We start from the raw sequence: 21259 nt of genomic DNA on the forward strand, positions 1-21259 counted from the left end.
AACAATATCGAAACCATTGTTATCTAGATTGGTTGCAAGCCGGTGGCACGAGGGCTTCAAAGATAGTGATCAATTGGTGCCATGATAAAGTCCTTAGGTGCACATTAAATGTATATGCATGTATTGCAATACACACACATTTGTTTAATAATATCTCACATCTCTCAGAGACACATGCATAGTAGTTTATGTGTAGGAATTGGCAACGGTTCGGTATTTCCAAACCTAAATCAAACTGGTTCCGAGGAACCGGCTTAGCCAAGCCGCTAAGCCTTAACTAGTGTGGAAACCGGTTTGGCTCAAATCAGTTCGGTACGGCTTGAGCTATCCCAAACCGAGCTCAAACTAGTTAAGGAAGCTAAAGCCTAAAATGAACTGAACCAACTGCCAAACCGTTTAAAAACGATTTAATGGTTCAGTTTAGGCTTGGGCCAAGCCGTTGATGATTCCTAGTTTATATCTATCACAAAACACACTTGTTCAACAATATCTCATCTCGCTCAAAGGCACAAACATATCATATTTCATCTCTCACAGTCACATACATACATAGACGCACATTTGTTCACCAATATGTCATATATGAGAGAGACACAAGCATAGTGGTACTGGTATTTCATCTCTCTCTCTCTCTCTCTCTCACACACACACACACACACACACACACACACAGAGGTGTTCATGAAAAGAGACAAGGCTAACTTTATAAATTAAAAGAAGAGTGAGGGCTTCATTTGAATAAATCAAGAGTCAAGGCTAACTTTATAAATTAAAAGAAGAGTGAGGACTACATTTGAAAAAACTTGATTTATTCATCTATATCTCACTCACTCACTAAATACTTCATCCTTCTCCTTCTCCTCCTTCCTCTGTTTCTTCCTTCTTCCCCCCTCTGTAGCAGACACGGATGGGCAAATCCTCCAAAGACAAACGTGTAAATCTTCTTTCTACTCTTTCTCTTCTTGCAGGATTTTTGATTCTTCATCATTTTTAATTTGATTTTTATGCCTCTCTGCTCCCAAAATTAAAAACAGGACATTTACTACCGCAAAGCTAAAGAGGAAGGATGGAGGGCTCGCAGCGCTTTCAAACTTCTCCAGATTGATGAGCAATTCAACATATTCGAAGGTTAGGAAAACACACACACACACACACACACACACACACAGAGAGAGAGAGAGAGAGAGAGAGAGAGAGAGAGAGAGAGAGAGAGAGAGAGAGAGAGAGAGACCATATCGATGTAGCTCAGTTGTTAAGGTTGCCCAATGGAGACCAGGAGGTCATGGGTTCAAACCCTACATTCCACAGTGGCATCTAGTGAATTAAAAGAGATATGTATGAAGTATTTAATATTGGGTTTCGAACCCACGACATAGTGCTTGTAGTGTAACAACTTGCCACTAGGGTAAGGTACTTAAGAGAGAGAGAGAGAGAGAGAGAGAGAGATTGAGATTTTGTGCAAAAGAAGGTAAATACAACACTATAGGTAAATCATGCTATGGAAAGTAAATGCAAAACAAAACAATGTGAAAGTAAGAGCACAAGAAATTTTACGCCGCTATGCCAAGTTATCTACATCCATGGAAGGTAGATTAGAATTCTGGCGAACAAGATTACAAGTGAAATACAAGAGAAAACTCTCAACTTCACATGCTAGAAAACCCAAGTTCGCCTGTTGCTTTTCACTATTACTTAGCTCAGCAATTTGCTAAGCACCTCACATGCATTCGTATACGAAACTAACTTTGTCATCATATCAAATGCATTATTATGTGCACAAAACTTCGACAAGTATATTTCTTCAGAGATGATTGCCTCTCTATGTTGTAACGTTGAACACTTATATATTTTGACCTTGCAAAATATATCATATTGACTATCACATAGCAAATAATGATTTCTAGCTGAAAACCAAATTCCTTGATCGGACACTTCAATCACAAAGCTTCTTTTCTTGCGTTGATGGCAGCCATGTGCTGTACTTCAGTATTAGAGAGAGAGAGAGAGACTATATATTATAGGATATACTCTCACAAAATCAATCCTCCAGTGAACTTGAAAGCTTAGCTGGTCATGGAATTTCTATCATCCAGATCTACCACATAATCTCGCTACATTGCTCAAAGCTGAATATTGGTTTCATCAATTCTGCTAGCAAAATATCTGAATATCCACTTCACTGCATTCAAATGCTCCTTTCTTGGATTCTCCATGTGTATGCATGCTCCTTTCTTGGATTCTCCATGTGTATGCTTATAACACTGACAACATGTAAAATCTCTGGTATTTACACAATTGCATACATCAGGCATCCTATTGCATTTGACACTTGAGCCATATACCTCACCTCATTTTCTGTTGTTGGGAAAAATCGGCTGCTAATATAGTCTTTACAGGTTTAGCATAGAGCATACTAAACCTTTTCAGAAATTACTTCGTACAGCTTCTTTGAGTAGGCCACAAATTGCCATCTGTCTTATCCTTGTAAATATTCATAACAAGGATTTTCTTAACAGCTCCTAGGCTCTTCATTTCAAATTCACACCTCAACATGTTCTTGAGATTAGAGGTGTGAGATAGATTCTAAGTAGCAATGTTTCATTGAAATGAAGAGTTGGGCTATGTGGTTTTTTCTCTCTTTAGAAGGGCTGTTGTCACCATCCACTGTTAGAGTTTGTTTCCCGACAAGTAATGGAGCTGGGAAATGAAATTTCAGCAATGCTACAATGATAATCTGGTATTTGATACCAATGTGAGATTAATGGCTGAAGGAAAGTAGTACAACTCCTAGAGATGGGGAAAGAGATTGAATCCAAATTATTGGCGTATTGAGTGAGAGATTAATGTCCAAAAGTCACAATGGCCTAGAATATAGTTAAAGATTATAGTTGCTAATGTTATATTGTCAAAGTGGGAAACAAAGAGAGACATGAGATCATGTGCTAAAGAACAATGTGAGGCATTGCCTTCATATATGTGATGTTCCAAGTATTCGTTTATAGGTTTATGAGGTTATATTAGCTAGATCGGAAGGTAAACATAATGTTGTTTACAAATTTGAGCTCTGCAACATTAAGTTCGTTCTGCTGAAGTGGCATAAACTGAGTTGTTACTTTTACTCCAGTCCTGTTGAAGTCTTGAGAAAATATTGTATTAGTTATAAATCTCTTTGTAGTTCTAGTTTGAGATCATGCACAATTGTATCTAATAGAGAGATGGGAACTATTTAACCAATATTGCAGGTGTTAAGCATGTAGTAGACTTATGTGCAGCGCCTGGTAGTTGGAGTCAGGTATTGATTTTTCTTAGTGTGTAGAATTCATTCTTAGTCTGGTTATTGAACCTCACAAAAACAAAGAACATTCTATAGAGGATATTGACATGTTGCAATATATTCTGAATGTAATATATGCTTTAATAAAATCCATGTTTGAAGGTTTTGAGCAGAAAACTATATGTTCCAGCAAAGCTTGCTCAGGATACCAGGTAAAACTTTAGGCGCGTCTCAATTTTACTTTTTGTTGCATCTCAATTGATAGGCAAATGCCATCTTGGTTAGCAAAATCAAGCTGTCTTAGCGCAATTTTCTATCAAAATTTTATCATTTGAAAAACTGTAAAAGTTAGTCCCCCCCCTTTCAATGGGGACCCTGGGATGCAGTTAAACTCATGGCCTATTTATTTGTCATCACATTTGCAGGGAATGCAAGGAGTCTCTCCCACTTATTGTTTCCATTGATTTGCAACCGATGACTCCAATTGATGGGGTGATTCAAGTTCAAGGTGACATCACAAGTGCACGCACTGCAGAGCTGGTAACAAAATTCAAATGGGTGTAAAAAATATATTCGAAAAGTGTGGTGAAATTGTGCAGTATTTTAGACAAGTAATTCATTTAAATATATGTCAGGTTATCAAGCATTTTGATGGATGCAAAGCAGACTTAGTTGTTTGTGATGGGGCTCCTGATGGTATCCTTCAGCATTTTACTTGAAAAACTAATAAGTATGCATGCGAATGAGTGGTTTCTATGTATGCCTCTGCGAAATCATCTTGCAACACAAAACATGGATAAACTAGTTTTGGCACATTTTATGTTAATATACAGTGACAGGACTTCATGACATGGATGAATTTGTTCAATCACAGCTCATTTTGGCTGTGAGTGTTTTACTTTGATTATCGTCATATCCATGCATAACATTCAGATTCAATTTTAACTCGGAATTTTATCTTTTTGTTGAGTTTTATAGGCTTTGACAATTGTGACACATGTATTGAAGCCTGGTGGGAAGTTTATTGCCAAAATTTTTCGAGGCAAAGATACAAGCCTTCTTTATTGTCAGGTATTCCCCTCTCTCCCCCTCCCCCCCCAGTTGTAATAGTTGATCAGTTAGGTTGTTAATTAACCATGTTGCAGAAGGTGATGCACAACATGTCTAATCATTGACACATGATCGGATCGGTCTTGTATTGATCGGATCATGGGATATTCTAGAGGTGAATTTGTATTATGTGGTGCCATAAAACCAAGAAATTTGTGTAAACCCACAACATAAAAAACATCGAGTCTAAAATATTACAACAATCGAAATTCTTATACGTGGCATATGGTAGTTGGGTTGGAGACGGCATGGATAGAGAGGAAAATGAAACTCCCCTGTAAAAGGGGAAATGGACACATGGGTTCAACAAATCTGGATTGCAAAACTTTGAAGTAATATGTTTATTTCAATCTCACACCACTACATTATTATTGAAATATGTCATTTCAACATAGATAGAGTTAAAAATGTGTTGTTTGTGGACTTTTTTAATGTACATCTTTAGGCATGGAAGGAAAGAAAATTTCGAGTAAATCATTTTCTATTCTTAATAATAAAATAAAAATACAGCTCAATTCATGTTTTTTTTTGCTTATGTGATATTGTGAATGTAAAATTGACAATTATTATTAGTGTTATTGAATTTATTGCAGCTTAAGTTATTTTTTCCGACTGTTACATTTGCCAAGCCAAAGAGCAGTCGGAACTCAAGCATAGGTGAGTTCTTTTTCCTGAAACATCTGAATGTCTAATCAGATACCTTAGTTAATAAAAATTCTAATGGAACTTTATGTTCTCGTTGTAAACAGAGGCATTTGCGGTGTGCGAAAACTACACTCCCCCTGAAGGTTTTGACCCAAAGGACTTGTATAAGTTACTAGAGAAAGCAAGTGACCCTAACGATGATCTCGGTAATGTGTATTCTTCTTTGTTGAGTTTGTCTTAAGATCAACATATTTATCTCTTATTATTATATGTCTTGACCCTTTGATTATGTGTCATAGATTGCTGCAGTGCATGGTTTGAAGGCGTAAACAAACTATATATTCCGTTTCTCGCTTGCGGTGATCTTAGTGGCTATGATGCTGACCAATCTTATCCATTACCAAAAGTGGGCAATGGGAGCTCTTCGTATGAATCGCTAAAACCGATACAACCACCTATTGCGCCCCCTTATAAGACTGCCATTGAACTAGAAAAAAAGATCCAATCTAAAAAAGGATGATCTCAATATAGGAAAGAAGAGACACACACCCTTATAGCACTTGATCTCAAATGATTCTAAAAGGTTATCCATGTTTGTATATGAATGAATGATTGTAAGAATGTCCTAACTTTGTTCTATACTGAGAAATTTTTGCCATTTGCTATTTGTGAAACGATATGTACCTACTTTTCTTGTCAAGGGCTTGAGTTTTTACCATAAAAGAAACGTTCATTCTATTTTCTATCTTCCTAGTCTTATATATCATTAGGTGGCATTATTGCAAATGTAAAACAATTAACCGATTAGTCATGTTTTGAAAATGTGCAGTTAATTACATATTGCATTGAAATTGACATACATGTATAGGCATCATTGTGTAAACCTTTAGCAGCCATCAATGCATTATGTTAGGCTGTGTGACATGCTATGCTTCCTATTGTAATGTGCTCGAGTGGAACGTGTGATTCCTTGTTCACATGTTTGATTTGAAAAGGAGTTGACTTTTGGTTGTTAACATGCCCACATTGGTGTTGACATGCCCTCATCTTGGAAAAATAGTTGGCTTAGTCTCTTTGCTACCACACATTCACGTTCACATTTGCATGCACATGCATAACCTACCCAAGTCTGTGCCAAGTACACTTGCAATTGCACTCTTGCCCCACATGCCCCCACACTTGCAATTGTGTCTTGGTTAGATTGTAGAGACAGGAAATCATGGAAATGTGAAGCAATAATGTGTAGAAGAATAATGTTATGGAAAATTTCATCAAAATTGGAATAAGAGAAATATGTAAAATATAGATTTAGAAGGGAAACCGAAGCAGAATAGAACAATAGATGTTTTATTGTCCATGTGGAAGTTTGGAAGAAAACAAGACAGAGGATAGAGATCCTTTTTTCCCCCAAAATTTATCCGTCATTAGTATTAAGAAAAACGTCGGAAGGCTACAAAATGTACAATCAGAGAGTGTTATATACAAAAGAGATGGTTAGGGCAAGGACTAGGGGTGATGATATTTTCAGATAGGTCCTTGAGAGGAGACCGTGAACAGAGCTAACTTCCTCCATAACTGTAGTAATTTTCTCCTTTTCGTAAGAACAACATCCGAAGAGCCCAACATATTATAGTAATAGATAATGATCAATAAATTAAATCCATTTGAGTATTAAGCTTGCATGATGAAGACTAGGTCATATCCCCTGTCACCCTCCAACCCATCGCTGCTTAGCCTTCTATTTCTCAGCCTTCCGCTACTCAGCTTCCCGCCACCAACTTGCTTCCGCTGCCCAACCTACTATAGGCGATGGTTGTTCAAATCATCTAGAGGGTTGTGTAGGGGTTTCTGTTTCTCCCACAACAAATGTGGAAAAGCCGTTTGTTCCCTTTAGCTTACATGCTACAACCAATCCAGTTCCCGTGATTAGCCTTTGAACCTCCTCCATAACCCCGATCTTCCTCAATGCAACGACGAACCAGGATCAATTGTTGTGCCGTTGTGAATAGTCTAATTAGGGCTCTCGTGTAGCTAACCCGTATATCACACCTATTTCAGACAACGTAGTAGAGCTTTTGTTGTTAGAACAAGATCGCGCACAGATCGTAAGAGAGATTCAACGTCTAGAGAAGAGGACTACCATTGTGTAGGTTTTGGGCATTTGTACTCGGCGTGCTAATCTTCGTTTACTATTGGAAGCCGCTTTGAAACAAGATGTTGACAACATCACGGATGTCCGAATGCTTGGTCGGAACTATTATCAAGTGGAGTTCGAGCTCGAAAGAATGGTACTGATCTTGCTAGAGAAGAAAACAGTGGTAGTCAAGGGAGGATGGTTTTCTTCCACAAGTGGATTCACAACGTCTCCGCAAATAAGGTACTTCATTATTTAGATTCATATCATACATGTGTGGTGGTGTTTCCCAATTTACGTAAAGAATGGGTGCCCTTTGTGCATCTAATTGCCAACACTATTGGTATAGTCTTGGAGACTTATGATAAGCCTCGTCAGATCGAGGATAGGTACATGGGAGCTCTATCAACAAAACTTTTGATTTCTAAGTCTACAGTTTTGCCTTTAAATATCTTGTTGCCCAATTTACTTGACTCAAGACAAGAATCTTATTCTCAAAAAATCTTGTATAGGGGTTTGCCAAATCAATGTTTTTGTTGTTTTGGATTTGGTCATTCGGCAAAAAATTGCCCTAAATTTAATAAAGACACATACAAGCATGTACCCAATACAACTATAGTTCCGTATCAGGTTAAATCTGATGGTTGGACTGAGGTAGGGCATAGGAAAACATCTTCACAAGTATCTTAGGACAAGTCTCATCATGTGTCAATTAATAATTTAAAGGAATTCCCCCTGCTTACAAAATAGGTATTCTACTCTCCATGTAGAAGAGGATTGATCACATGAAGTGAATACTTTGGATCAACCATCACCCCATCTTTCCCAATAGAGATTTAGTTCGAGTTTTCCTCACAAAAGACATACTTACTTTCCACTCAGTTGCCTAAGTCTTTCCCAATATTAGTAGTAGGCCAACTACCCTTGAAAATTATTGAGAATCAACAGTTGATACCATTTGTTAATTTGGCTTCTTCTGAAAAATTAAAAGGAAAAGTTGTTTCTGCTCAAGATACTACAAATGTGGAAATGCCTCCAAGTGTTATGGGAATTGAAGCAAACCAAAAAATCAATGTCTCTGTTAATTCGGTTCACTTTGATAAGCTCGTAGGAAAACCTACTTCTAGTCAATCAAATATTATGGGTGTTGAAATGACTCAAGGAGTAGATAAACTCCCTTGTGTTGTATTTCAATTCACAGTTTTACAGGATACCCTGACACTTCAAACCCCTCAAAAGCAAGTTAAGGATCATAGGGTGCATAAGTATGCAAGGAACTATTTGCTTTTAAAAAGACATGCAAGAGCTCAGGAGGGTGCCTAGAAAGGCCGCTAGGATGCACTCCTTGAGAAAAGGACACCAATAAAATATATGTAAGATGGACACCTTACATCTTCTTTCCTGGAATGTGCAAGGCTAGGGTGGTCAGGCTTTTCGTAGATTTAAAGGACTCTTACGCGCGTATTTAGGTACTCCTAATGTAGGTACTATTGATATTCTTTTTTTACAAGAGCATCACTTATGCATTGATAGGATTCAGAAGTATGGATCTATTTTACCAGGATGGTGGACTCATTTCTGGATTCCTGCCTTTGGCCCCATTGGCCGCCAAGCTGGATTATGCATTGCTATTAAACAACATTTGCGGTCTATCATTGTGTCAGCTACTACTATTATGAATAAACGTGCACAATTCCTTATTGTAAAAATAAGATACCAAAAGGTTGGCCTGATGAATCTCTATGCCCCTAATTCTGCGGTAGAAAGGGCAAAGTTATGGCTATCTCTTTTTGATTATGCGAGTTTAGCGGATTGTTGGTTGGTGGGAGGCGACTTTAATATGATCGAGGATGTTGCTGACAGAATGGGAGGTATAACTACTGCAACTTTAGGATGGGAAGCTAAGTGTTGGGACTATTGTTTTGCCTATGGTTTGCTTGATTTATGGAAGGTGCATTCATTTTCACGTTATCGTGGCTTTCGGCTCCAGATCATTGCGTGAGTTGGGTGGGAACCGCCGAGGTTTTGGACTAGGAGGAGGAGAAGTTTAAGACTAATAAGAATATGAAAGAGGAAGGAAGGAATTTTGTGAATTTTCACGAGTATAATGAATTAGAATAATTATTATTAAGAATCTAAGAATCAATCCAAATCTTTCAATAGATGGGAAGAGAGTTAGAAGAAAATCGTGAAACACACGTATATAATGTATTCAATCAATATTTTGAAAACCCAAAAATTGACAACAACTTTACAATTTGCTCCCCCATCCTTATATAGTGATGGTAGAATCTAAGTTTACCACATGCAAGCATCATGCCTTTTTTAAACTCTAGTGTACATGCACACTACATGTCCATGATTAACTTTTCCCATCATGCTTTTCCTTTAAGTCAAGTGTTCATGCATACTACATGTGCATGATTAGCTTTTCTATCATACTTTTTCATTTACCTCAAGTGTATATGTATGAATAACTTTTTCTGTCATGCTTATCTAGAATATTTACATGGGATAAAGTTTAGTATAACTTTAATACTCATAATGTACTAGTACAATGGTAAGGTTTAAAATCATTAACATGGAGGTACAAGATTCAAATCCTGCCCTATGCATGTAACATAATTATTCTAGTATTTTCTCCTATTTATTTATACTTAGTCAATCGGGTACTCCACACATATTTTACATAGTGTACAAAGTACACTACGACAATGTATACAAGGATCCCTTCAGTTTTCTAGATTAAATGGGAGTTCGGTTGCTACAAATTTGTCTCGACTAGATAGATTTTATGCTAGTAGTGTTTTTTGGGAAGTAGGTGGATTCATAGGAATTATTCCGGGATTAGCTATCTCTAACCATGACCCTCTGAAGTTACATGTTACATTTACTAAGAGGCGATACTCTAGGTAATTGCGTATCCCTCCTGCATTGTTATCTGATGATAATCATCAGATGTCAATCACTCAGATATGGTCAAATTACAATGTCTCGAATGACTGTTTACTTAGCAATATGGCTCATGCCATACTCGATACAAAGATTCTATTCACAGAAATAGTTTCAACGTTTGTTCATCACTGCAATTCAGAAATTGCCAACCTACGTCGTGCTCTTGCAGCATTACAATAATTGTTGGAAAGGTATCCAACTTCATCTTTGTTATGTTGTGATTTGCAGCAAGTAAAAAGCAGTTTAAGGGAAAAACAGGTAGCACACTCGATGTTCTTTTACTATTGTAATGTTGCTCGCTGGTCACAAAGGCAAGATCGGGTCAATAAGGAATTCTTCCATCAGTTTAAACGGAAAACTAGACCTCTTTCTATTACTTCTTTGAAACAACTTGATGAATCCTATACGTCAGATGTCTTTGAGATGCAAAGTATAGTCTCAAATTATTATCATAAGTTACTGACTGCTGAATATTTTACGATAGACAGTTTTTACAAGAAACAAGTTGTGCTTGGAACTATTCAATAGAAGGTTACAGATGTAATGGTCTCTCAGTAATTACAACCATTTACATCTTAGGAGTTTTTTGATGCGGCTAAATCCTTAGGTAAAGATGTTTGTATGGGATAAGATGGGATAGGAATTGGCTTCTATTTGCATTATTGGGATTTTCTTAGTCCTCTATTTACTAGAGTAGTTAATTTAATATTCTCAACGGGTAATATACCTGTGGAATGGACAGAAGGAATCATATATATGATTCCTAAGTCGGATGCTCAATGTGATGAAGTCTCCAAGTGGCGGCCAATAACATTGCTTAATGTTGTGTATAAGATTGTGGCAAAAACTATTGCTGTTAGACTATGAGTTGTACCGTCGTCTATTATTCATGACACACAATCTGGCTTTCTGCAAGATAAAAGTATTTTTGATAATATCTTTTTGTCCTAGGAAATGGTTGCATTAGCTCAACAACATAAACAACAACTTGTAGTATCATTGCTTGACTTTGAAAAGGCCTATGATAAAGTGGATTGGGACTTTATTGAGGTAGTGCTGTCAAGATTAGGTTTTTTGGCCGCATGGATAAAAGGTGTTTCAGCCCTTTACAGGCCTGCTTCTAGTTTAGTTTTGTTTGCCAGAGAATACGGGACATAGTAAATGACCTATTACACAGTCCAATGTAGTGGATGTTGAGTTTGCAGATGATACAACCCTTTATGTTGACGGGGAGATTGGCAATCTCGACCAAGTACAAAATGCTTTGCAGGTTTTCTCAGATGCTACAGGTGCATCGCTTAACTGGAATAAGTCAGTTGGCCTTTGGGTGGGTGCAAAAACTCATCTTGAGTGGTATCCAGGTCCTGCTTTCCGATAGCTTCATCATGGTGAGCTAGTTCGATATTTGGGATGTATGATTGGAATAGATTTAAGGCTAGAAGCAATGTTATCTCTGTTACTATTTTCAATAAAACATAAATTAGTGTATTGGGATGTTCAACAATTGTCTTTTGCGGGTCGGGTTGTAGTAGCAAACATAATACTATTGGCATCAATATGGTTTATAGCATCTGTGTGGCTATTTTCTAGATCAACAATAACAAACGTGCAAAGCTTGATCCATAATTTCCTTTGGGGGGGGGGGGGGGGGGTACATGGCTCTCATACAGTAGCCAAAGTTGCTTGGAATGTGTAGATTCAACCTAAAATCAATGGAGGGTTGGGTTTGATAGATCCTTTGATGCAGTCAAGCACTCTCTTGACTAAGTTTATTATCAGAGGATTGTTGCCAAGATCAGAATCTTGGAAAGGAATGTTTTTAAATAAGTTAATGCATTTAACTCCTAAGACATGAGGAGCATGGTCACCCTCTCTAAAGTGGTTGTTCTTGAATGACATGAAAACATCAAGGCGAAATCTTGCATCCAATAGATTTTTGCTAGGAATTATAAGAGCGTGGGATGTGATTAGATCATTTTTGCTTAAGGACAAACCTTCTACCGGGGATGCATTACTTAATCAGCCTATGCTTGCCAATTCTCTACTTCGGGATAATGCAGGAAAAGTATTGGGCTTGTGAACTCACCTTGCTTGGTGTAAATTGGATAATGGGCTAGCTCCATCTGTAAGAACTTGGACTCAATTTCAACAAATGTCACAAGAAGATCAACTTGCACATCTACAATCAGTTCATGATGCCACGATAATGATGACTACCTTATCGACAACATATTCTTTGTTTTTTATAACCTTCCAACCTAGGCAGGAACATCTATGGTTGGATTCTTCACAAATGATACATTGATGGCTATTAAAGGCATTTCACCTAATGGTTGCGTTTCTTATTTTGAGGTCCTAGAGAACAATAGATTGCAATCTTATACCTTTGATTGCAGTTATCTACAGGACTTGCAAAGTGCACCAGTCAGAGTGGTCGCCAAAACTGGAAAGAAATGGATCCTTGATCCTTATCCGTCAATTGCTCATATGTGTGATATCCTGTGGTTATACGCAAAAGATCTTGTTGTAAGATTAACATGGGATCCGGGGGGGTGGCTTTGGTCACACTCCTTGGGGGAAAAGATCGTAAAGGTCCCCTTCTTTCAATACTCAGTAAAACTTGGAAGATCATTACCGCTCTCTCGGAATGTAACGATACCAACAGTTCAGAAACATTGGACCAATTAGGGTGTCTCAACTTTGCATTTGAGAACCTATTGGAAATGGATTTGGTCATTCAAGGGGCCAACTAAATTTATTCTCTTTCGATGGTTATTAGTGCATATGGCACTACCAGTTGGTCATTCATTGAAAGGGAATGTAGCACCCAATTTGCGACAATGTGGCTTTTGCCATGAACCTCAGGAGACTACCGAGCATGTCCTATGTCTTGTTCTTTTGCTCAACAAGTATGGAAGAAATTCATGTCTTTATTCCTAACAATCAATGTAGGTTACCTATTCTCATGGGGATTAGTGATATGGGGAGTATTACATTCTAGCTTGATGTTGTATGAGGCAAACAATATTCATGAGGCAATGACAATACATAATAGAAGATTGATATTAGTTAGTCCCTTCCAGCAACCTCGAAAGCAGGTGCGATTTGTCCAGATTTGGAAAACAATGACCACAATAGCATTATGGGCATTATGGAAATATTGATGTAACCGACTTTATGATGTGGTAGACATTCATATCTAAGATGTGTTGTTTGAGATATGGGAGAACTTGGTGGTAGTAGTCTGTGGCTAATATGATAATATGCAGGGTTCCCCAGATACTGTGAACAAGAAAAGGAAAAAGCTTCTTCACTTATGGAAAAAGGTGCCCATGTTTACAATGTCAACTCAATGGCAATATCGACTTCCATGGACTCTTCCTTGAATATCAACAAATGTAAACATCTTCAACAAAGTTCGATATTTGGTCCTAGGAGTATTTTACATCATTGTATAAGAAAAGTTGTAACCTCTTTGGTAGCTAGGTTCAAGTTGTAGCCTTCAGATGTTTTTTCTTAATACTATTGAAGAAAATCCTTTAAAAAAAGAAAAAAGAAAAGAGCCCATCATATTGTCATATTGCCCATGCACTACCACCAATAAGCTCTCCCATAATTCTGGCAATATATTTGAGAGAAGAGGAATTATGGAAAAATATTGTCTTTTACAAAGATTCTTCCATAAGATCCATAATGTAACCGTAGATACTATTTTCCATACATGGGTTGCACACATTTGCTTGCAAGGTTGTTGAAAAAGGGAGACAGAAATTAGATGCCTGTTGATGATAGTCATAGCTTATTAAGGAGTTAATAGGAATAAGTTAACTCTAGCCAATCCTTGTTTTTGTTGTTTTGGTGAGTCAGAGGATAGAGGTCTTATTAAGGAGTTAATAGGAATAAGCTAACTCTAGCCAATCCTTGTTTTTGTTGTTTTGGTGGGCATAAGTAGAACTATAGGGAGTCTTTCCCCATCGTAAGGTCTCTACAAGCTCGAGCTAAACTCAAACTTGGAAATTCAATATGAAGTGCATGCCCTCAATCAAAATCTAAGATAAACATTAGGTTTTGTGGAAGTACATGTCAACTTGTGAACAAATAACAGTGGGAGAAAATTTATTGCAAAGAAAACACCTATAGAATGTTATACGTATAATTTGTTAGGACTTGTGTTGCCCCTTATAAATTTTCCAACATGAGAAAATAAGTTTTTTTATTTTTCTCCAAAAAAAAAACTCCTTCCATTAGTTATAAAATTTTACAAATGAGATTATTATGTACAAATCCCTGTAGGGACGCGATAGTTCCATCTTATGTGGATGTCCACTGACTCAAGAAAGGGAGAGGACGATCATTGTTGGATGAAGGCTATTCGTTGTCTTTCAACTCCATCGGAGCTGCCCTTGAGGCCATCATATTGGCTCTTTAGAGTGGCTACAATTTCACTCCATATCTCTTGCAAACGAAATGCCGAGAAGAAAGGAATCGGTGACAAATGCTCTTTGTGAACTATATATTGGTATTCAAGCTATGAGTTGTTGAATACCATGGAAAATAGAAGAATGCATGATATTGTCAATACAAAGCATTGCCAACACTAAAATCATCAAGTTTTTTTATTCCTACCTTGTTCTTGGGCTTGGTTCAAACAATCATTTGTGGTGATTGATGAAGTTAATGTTCTTGAACTTCATTTTGGACCATTCATTTCATCAACATACAATGTTTTTGGGATTGGTTCAACCATTCATTTGATTGATAAATTTAAGCTTCTTGTTCACAACATGTGGTTACATTAAGCTAAACTTTTTTTGGGAAAAAAAAAACATTAAGCTAAACCATTCAACTTATTTATAGATTAAATTTCTTATTCATAGTCAATTCTATCCACCACTTGATTTGATTGGATTTATCCTTCATTTGATAAATAAAATAAAATTTTTAATCATGAACCAAGACATCCAACACACTTCTAAATGTGTGCATACGTTACATGTTATTCACACATCAACTTGTTGTCCAACACAATCTTAATTTGCACATATAATGTCAATGCTTGCAAGTGCCATCTATCTAGCTAGTGGGGTTTTGGAAGTGGGGCTTTATGTTACATTCACTATATTTAACTCTAAGGGGTTTGTGAGGCAATTGATTAGTAGGCATCAAATATTTAACCGTATGTAAACACATTGCTATATGTGTTGTAATCCCTATGTCTCACCAAAAACCAAATAACTGAATTTGCAATTTGCGATATGAACTTAATAAGTCTTCTTTTTTTTCCAAAAACAAAACTCCAACTTAATAAGTCTTAAATAGTAAGGATGTAGAATTAGGTTTGATAAGGTAGCTTGAATGAATTGTCTAATAGAAAAATATAACAAACAACCATTATATTATGAGCAATATCAAACGTACCCCTCCTAGTTCAAGCAATGCCATGCCATATACCCATATCGTTGACAAATATAGTAGTTAATATTGTTAAATATATACTTCTGTTAAACCAAATGTCCACTAATATGAAACTCAGCGTGTGCTAGAGGGGAATTGCGAAAAAGAGTCACAATCGCTAATCATTCATTAGCAACATTATTAAATTGATCATATGACATGTATTTACCAACATGGTGCACATAAACTTTGATAACTATAATTTAAACATGTGAAATAACTTTATTTTGTGACGAAGCACGTAATTATCGATGTTATTACCAATTTAAAATCAACCGAAAACTAGTGTGATACTCTAATGGATGCTACATAAGTTTGTAATCAATGTGCTCAAAGATAAACTACTATAACATTTTAACTAGTTTTCTTTTTTTAAAACCTAATATTAAGAAAATAAATATGTTTGACAACCATGAGCTATAATCCTTAGTCCTTTTCAATTTGTAAAAGATCTCAAAATGATTGATGTGTAAGCTTCAAGAAATCAATTGGATGTAGAGTTTTTTTTTTCCAAACAAAATATGCTTCATTAGTAAGATTATGCATACTTGACAACTTGATTAGGCTAACAACATTACATATGCTTCATTAGTAAGTTTCTGCATACTTGACAACCTGATTAGGCTAACAACATTACAATGGCTCTAGCCATGACGACCTATGAAAACCACAAATAATATAGTCTAAGATTATTTCCACCTTCTCACCCAACCTTTTTGCCAAAAACTTCAAGGCACAAAACTATTACCACTGTTTGCAAAGCATGTGATCAATGCATTCAATGGTGCCCTACCTGTTATAGGCATGGTTCATCCCCCCCCGTCAAACTCATATCAGCTAACATGGTCATGAGAGTTCCATTTCCGGCTTTTATAAAATGGTGTGTTACACCTTCCATTTCCAACTACTCTTTTCTCTACGTGAGCTTCCATTGCAACCATCACAACAACTACTTCCAAGGTTCATTACAGCTTCTGCACTAGAATTCCTACGAATCCTCCAAACTTCCTGCATCTTACCAAAGGTGGTTCATAAACATGAACTCCACAATCGATGAACATCTCCCTAAGTAATGTTGTTACCATGCCAACACCCATAACAACAAGTAATGTTGATGCCATGCCAAAGTCCATAACACCAAGTCCATTAGATTCAACATGTTGTATTGATATAGATTCTTTCACTATGATTGTTGCTGCATTTGAGAGTTCATCCAGATGAACATACCATATTAAAATTCTCTCAGCCACATTGCCAGCTATCTCCTCATCAGTTACGACGTCATTGGCACTGGACACCTCATGCAACCTCCTTAATCCACGAGATTCTACAACAACATGTCAGGTAATTAACGACTTCTCTTGTATTTTTCTATGACCTTAGCTGAATACTAAACATGATAGCAAATTAGCTACATGGTAGGTAAATAACAACCACTCTTGATACTGCTCGATACTCCTACATCCTCCCTAATTAGCTACATCTTAGCTAAGTATGGAAGTAGCTAATTAGCTACCACTTAGCTAATTAGCTACATCTTAGCTAAATAGATATTCTTCTTAACTATGGCAGTAGCTAATTAGCTATCACTCTTGATAATGCTTAGCTAATTAGCTACATCTTAGCTAAATAACTATTCTTCTAAACTATGGTAATAGCTAATTAGCTATCACTCTTGATATTGTTTAGCTAATTAGTTGCTAGACTATAGGTCGGCAGTAGCTAATTAGCTACATCTTAGCTAAATAGTTATTCTTCGTAACTATTGCAGTAGCTAATTAGCTATCACTCTTGATAATGCTTAGCTAATTAGTTGCTGACTTTAGATTGTCAGTAGCTAATTAGCTATTCTACTTAAGTATGGTAGTACCTAATTAGCTACATTGTAGCTAATTAGTTGCTACAATATAGGCTGCAATAGCTAATTAGCTACTTAAGTATGGTAGTAGCTAGTTAGCTACCACTCTTGATACAACTTAGCTAATTAGTTGCTACACTATAGATTGACAGTTGCTAATTAGCAATTCTACTTAAGTGTTTAGTAGCTAATTAGATACATTGTAGCTAATTAGCTACTACACTATAGGCTGGCAGTAGCTAATTAGCTACATCTTAGCTAATTAGCTGCTAGACTATAGGTTGGTGGTAGCTAATTAGCTATTCCTCGCGGCGCTTTCACCTCTCGCCTATCGAAGTGATGTTCTTTCACTTGGTAGGAGAACTTGTCTAGAGAAGGATTTCCTGCTTAGATGCTTTCAGCGGTTCTTCCCTACCAACTTAGCTACCCGGCGCTGTTGCTGGCTAATTAGCTATTCTTCTTAACTATGGCAATAGCTAATTAGCTACCACTTTTGATATTGCTTAGCTAATTAGCTAAGATGTAACTAATTAGTTACTACACTATAGAGACAAACGACAATTTTACCTGTTACTTTTCTCCACTCATCTGGGAAAGTTGTATTGCAATCCCCCAAATAGACTACACCAATGTGACATGCATATTGAAAGCAAACGATATGGTATGTGTGCTGCCATGGTCGTAGGTGTACCAATAGAGTAGCAGTTTTGTCCTCTACGCCTAAGTTGCAAGCGATGCAACGTGCTTGAACAGTCAATATATTGTTGTCTGGTTCTCCTTCGTTTTGTACGGGAGCAAGAATGTTGAGGTCAAATTCTTGTCTACTCTTTACCATCCCCTCCACAAAATGTAGTTGCTTCTTAAGGCAACTAACTACCTGTTCTTGACGGGAGTATTGTTCCTAGCACGCAACCAAGAAATTACAGATTTATCATTCCTTAATGAGGAAGATAGAACAACAAGAAACAAGAATCATTAACTTACTAGGAGGTTCTCGAAATTGTAATCATCGACAATATTTACACCTAGAAGGTCCAGGTTCATTGAAAGAACCTAGATCTTTGTCTACAGTTGTATTTTCCACTAGGGATCCAACGACCCCTCAATTTCGAGCTCATGTTGAGCAACCTGTTTTAGATAATGCCTCACTAAGCACATTTTCATGTACAAGTTATTTATAACATGTTACATACTAGCCTGTATCATCGACATTGGCTTTCATTGTGTTTCGGTGTGGTGTATACTTGCGGGTTTGTTGGGAGTCAACAGTTGCATCATCAACTACCATGCTCCAGAATCTTGCCATTTTTTGTTGCAAGCTCCCCATATTCCGGCATCGTTCTACCGATGCCTCACCATAAATAGCCCAAGCTACCCTGTACATTTCAGGGTCCGTTGCTTCCTTCATTGTTTTGCAATACTCGTATGCAAAACCTCTCGCAAATGCAACAGACAACTTGTTGTTGACCGGGACCTCTTGATGTACTTTTTGGTGGATCCTGATGCAGTTGTCATACAACTCTAGTCATACATGCTTGAGCTTCACCTCGCCTTTCATTCTAGGACTTTATAGACTGACAACCAGTCTACATCACTAATCAATTTATCTGTTAGAACAACAGGGTCAATACCCTCTAGCGATAGACCATATATGTTGTTAAAGTCTTCTTTTGTCTCACAAAACTTTGCAAAGTTCAACACTCTAAGATATGGAGGAATGGGCCACCTGAAATAAAAAATCAATACATATTACCTCTGCTCTACTAGGACATGTGTATTTAGAACCATAATTGGTAGGGAAGAATCAAAAATAAAAAATTAGCCACATTCACCCAAATCCTAAATCGAGTTTGGGGGAAGTTTGCAGACAAACAACCATTGAAATCAGAAATGTGAATCGGTGCAAAATTCCAACACTAAATCTGAAATTTTCAACAGTAATCAGAAATCAACCGCTTAAAAAATAAAATCCCTATTTAGAAACCCTGTTTAGAAACCTTAATCAGGAACCCTAATAAGAAATCAACCGCTTAAGGAAATCAAAAAGCCTAATTAGAAACCCTAATCAGAAATATGTATGAAATCAACCCTAATAATAAAAAATTGTCAATAAAAAACACACATGCTACTATACCCTGATCTTCAAGACATCCTTGTTTGGGACTCTAACAACTTCATCCTAATCATTTTTTATAAAACATGAATAGGCAACAAAGTTACAGTTATTAGAAAGGGAAAAAAATAAATTTAATTTGTAACTGATACATACATGGACGAGGATCGAGCTGGTGGTGTGCTATAGCTTTGAAGGTGCAATGTCGATATCAGAGTTTTTGTGCTGTTGCAGAAGCTTCGTCTACATTCATGCTTAGAGTACTCCATATGTTTGGATTTCGAACTCAAACTCGGGATTAACAGGAATTTGGTGACATTCAAGTCGAGTTTAGATGAGGGCACTATTCCCCAAGTTCCACTACGTCAAAAACCAAAGTTCAAATTTTTGAGTATTCTCATAAATTAAATGACATATATTTAACTAATAAAGCACAATGCGCTGAAATACACAATTTGGAAACACGGGAAAAAATGTACACAGATTTTACGTGGAAACCCTAAAGTGGGAGAAAACCATGGAAAACGGAACTTCACTATACGGTGGATATACAATGACGAGATTAGAGTACAACACTCTCTACACCGAGTGTATCAACCGCGCAGGGCTCTTGGCGTAATGTATTATAGAACACAGCTATGGTGCCGCTCGCTCAGTCTCTCTTCTCGTTCTCACTACTCTCACTTCTTGTATATCGTTTGCCCTAGGTGTATTTATCCTAATACACAATATTTGCTATTTGCAAATGTAGCCCCTACTATACATCACTTAGACCATTATTATCTATAATAATAATAAGTAGCTATTAGCCGCCTCTAGGATCAACTATCCAGTCGGTCCGACTAGTCGGCCTGGTCATAGACCATCTGGTCGGCTCGACTAGTCGGTTGCGTCTTCGACCTGGATCTCCTTTGTGTTGCCTCACCCAGTCAACTCTCACAATTGACTTCCTCGCAGCCGACTCTTCAACCATCGGTGCTCGGCCCAAACAGTCGGCTCCTCCCACTGGAGGGACATATTCCTAACAAACTCCCCCTTCACTCCTGTGGGGAGGAGTTCGTTATTCTTGTCCTCTGTCGACAGACTCTGAGTCTGTCCATCGGTAGGTTCTTTGTCAGGATGTCGGATCCATTGTTGTCAATATGGATCTTCACGAGGGTAAACTCTCCTTCTTCGACTTTCTCCTGCAACCAGTGATACCTTCTTTGTATGTGCTTGGTCCGGGAGTGGTATGCAGCATTCTTGGCTAGATGTATGGCACTCTGGCTGTCATAGTGAAGCAAGAAATCCTTTTGCTTCATCCCCAACTCGTTGAGAAATTTTCTCATCCAAATCAACTCCTTGTCGGCCTCTACCACTACCATATACTCTGCCTCTGTGGTCGAAAAGGCCACAGACTTCTGCAATCCCCTTGCATAGGTCATCATGTACCCTGACGTGGATCAGCTTGAGTCTACATCCCCCGACATGTCCATGTCGATAAACCCTTTGAGCATGGGTTTTTGGACACCATACTTAAGACACACACCCGAGGTGCCTTTTAAGTACTTGAGTATCCATTTCACCGCTGCTCATTGTTCTTGTCCTGGATTACTCATGTATCGGCTTACTGTTCCCACAACAAATGTTATGTCTGGTCTCGTGCAGACCATAGCGTACATTAAGGCCTCATCTCAGCCTTTTCATTCAGTTAATTGGCAACATTGAGTCGACCGG

The 21259-nt window shown here is 37.5% G+C and overlaps 1 protein-coding gene across 1 annotated transcript; it reads left to right on the plus strand.

Moving 5' to 3' along the window:
- Window positions 1–836: 836 nt before the first annotated feature.
- On the plus strand, window positions 837–5840 carry LOC147848660 (tRNA (cytidine(32)/guanosine(34)-2'-O)-methyltransferase-like). Its single transcript, XM_087338241.1, has 11 exons — window positions 837–934; window positions 1035–1128; window positions 3243–3292; window positions 3437–3486; window positions 3700–3814; window positions 3910–3970; window positions 4108–4160; window positions 4253–4345; window positions 4978–5041; window positions 5134–5235; window positions 5329–5840. The coding sequence occupies exons 1-11, from the start codon at window positions 908–910 to the stop codon at window positions 5547–5549; spliced, it is 930 nt and encodes a 309-aa protein (XP_087194367.1). The 5' UTR covers window positions 837–907; the 3' UTR covers window positions 5550–5840.
- Window positions 5841–21259: the final 15419 nt, after the last annotated feature.

Source organism: Azolla caroliniana, unplaced genomic scaffold, assembly GCF_043228905.1.
Source record: "Azolla caroliniana isolate FFs.n. ecotype wild unplaced genomic scaffold, voAzoCaro1.0.p SCAF_269, whole genome shotgun sequence".
NCBI lineage: Eukaryota > Viridiplantae > Streptophyta > Polypodiopsida > Salviniales > Salviniaceae > Azolla > Azolla caroliniana.

Bases quoted from the DNA above. Each gene is read 5' to 3' on its own strand.
- LOC147848660 (XM_087338241.1), top strand. From the start codon at position 908: ATGGGCAAATCCTCCAAAGACAAACGT. The intron at 935-1,034 runs GTAAATCTTCTT...AATTAAAAACAG, and splicing joins AATCCTCCAAAGACAAACGT to GACATTTACTACCGCAAAGC. The intron at 4,346-4,977 runs GTATTCCCCTCT...AATTTATTGCAG, and splicing joins CAAGCCTTCTTTATTGTCAG to CTTAAGTTATTTTTTCCGAC.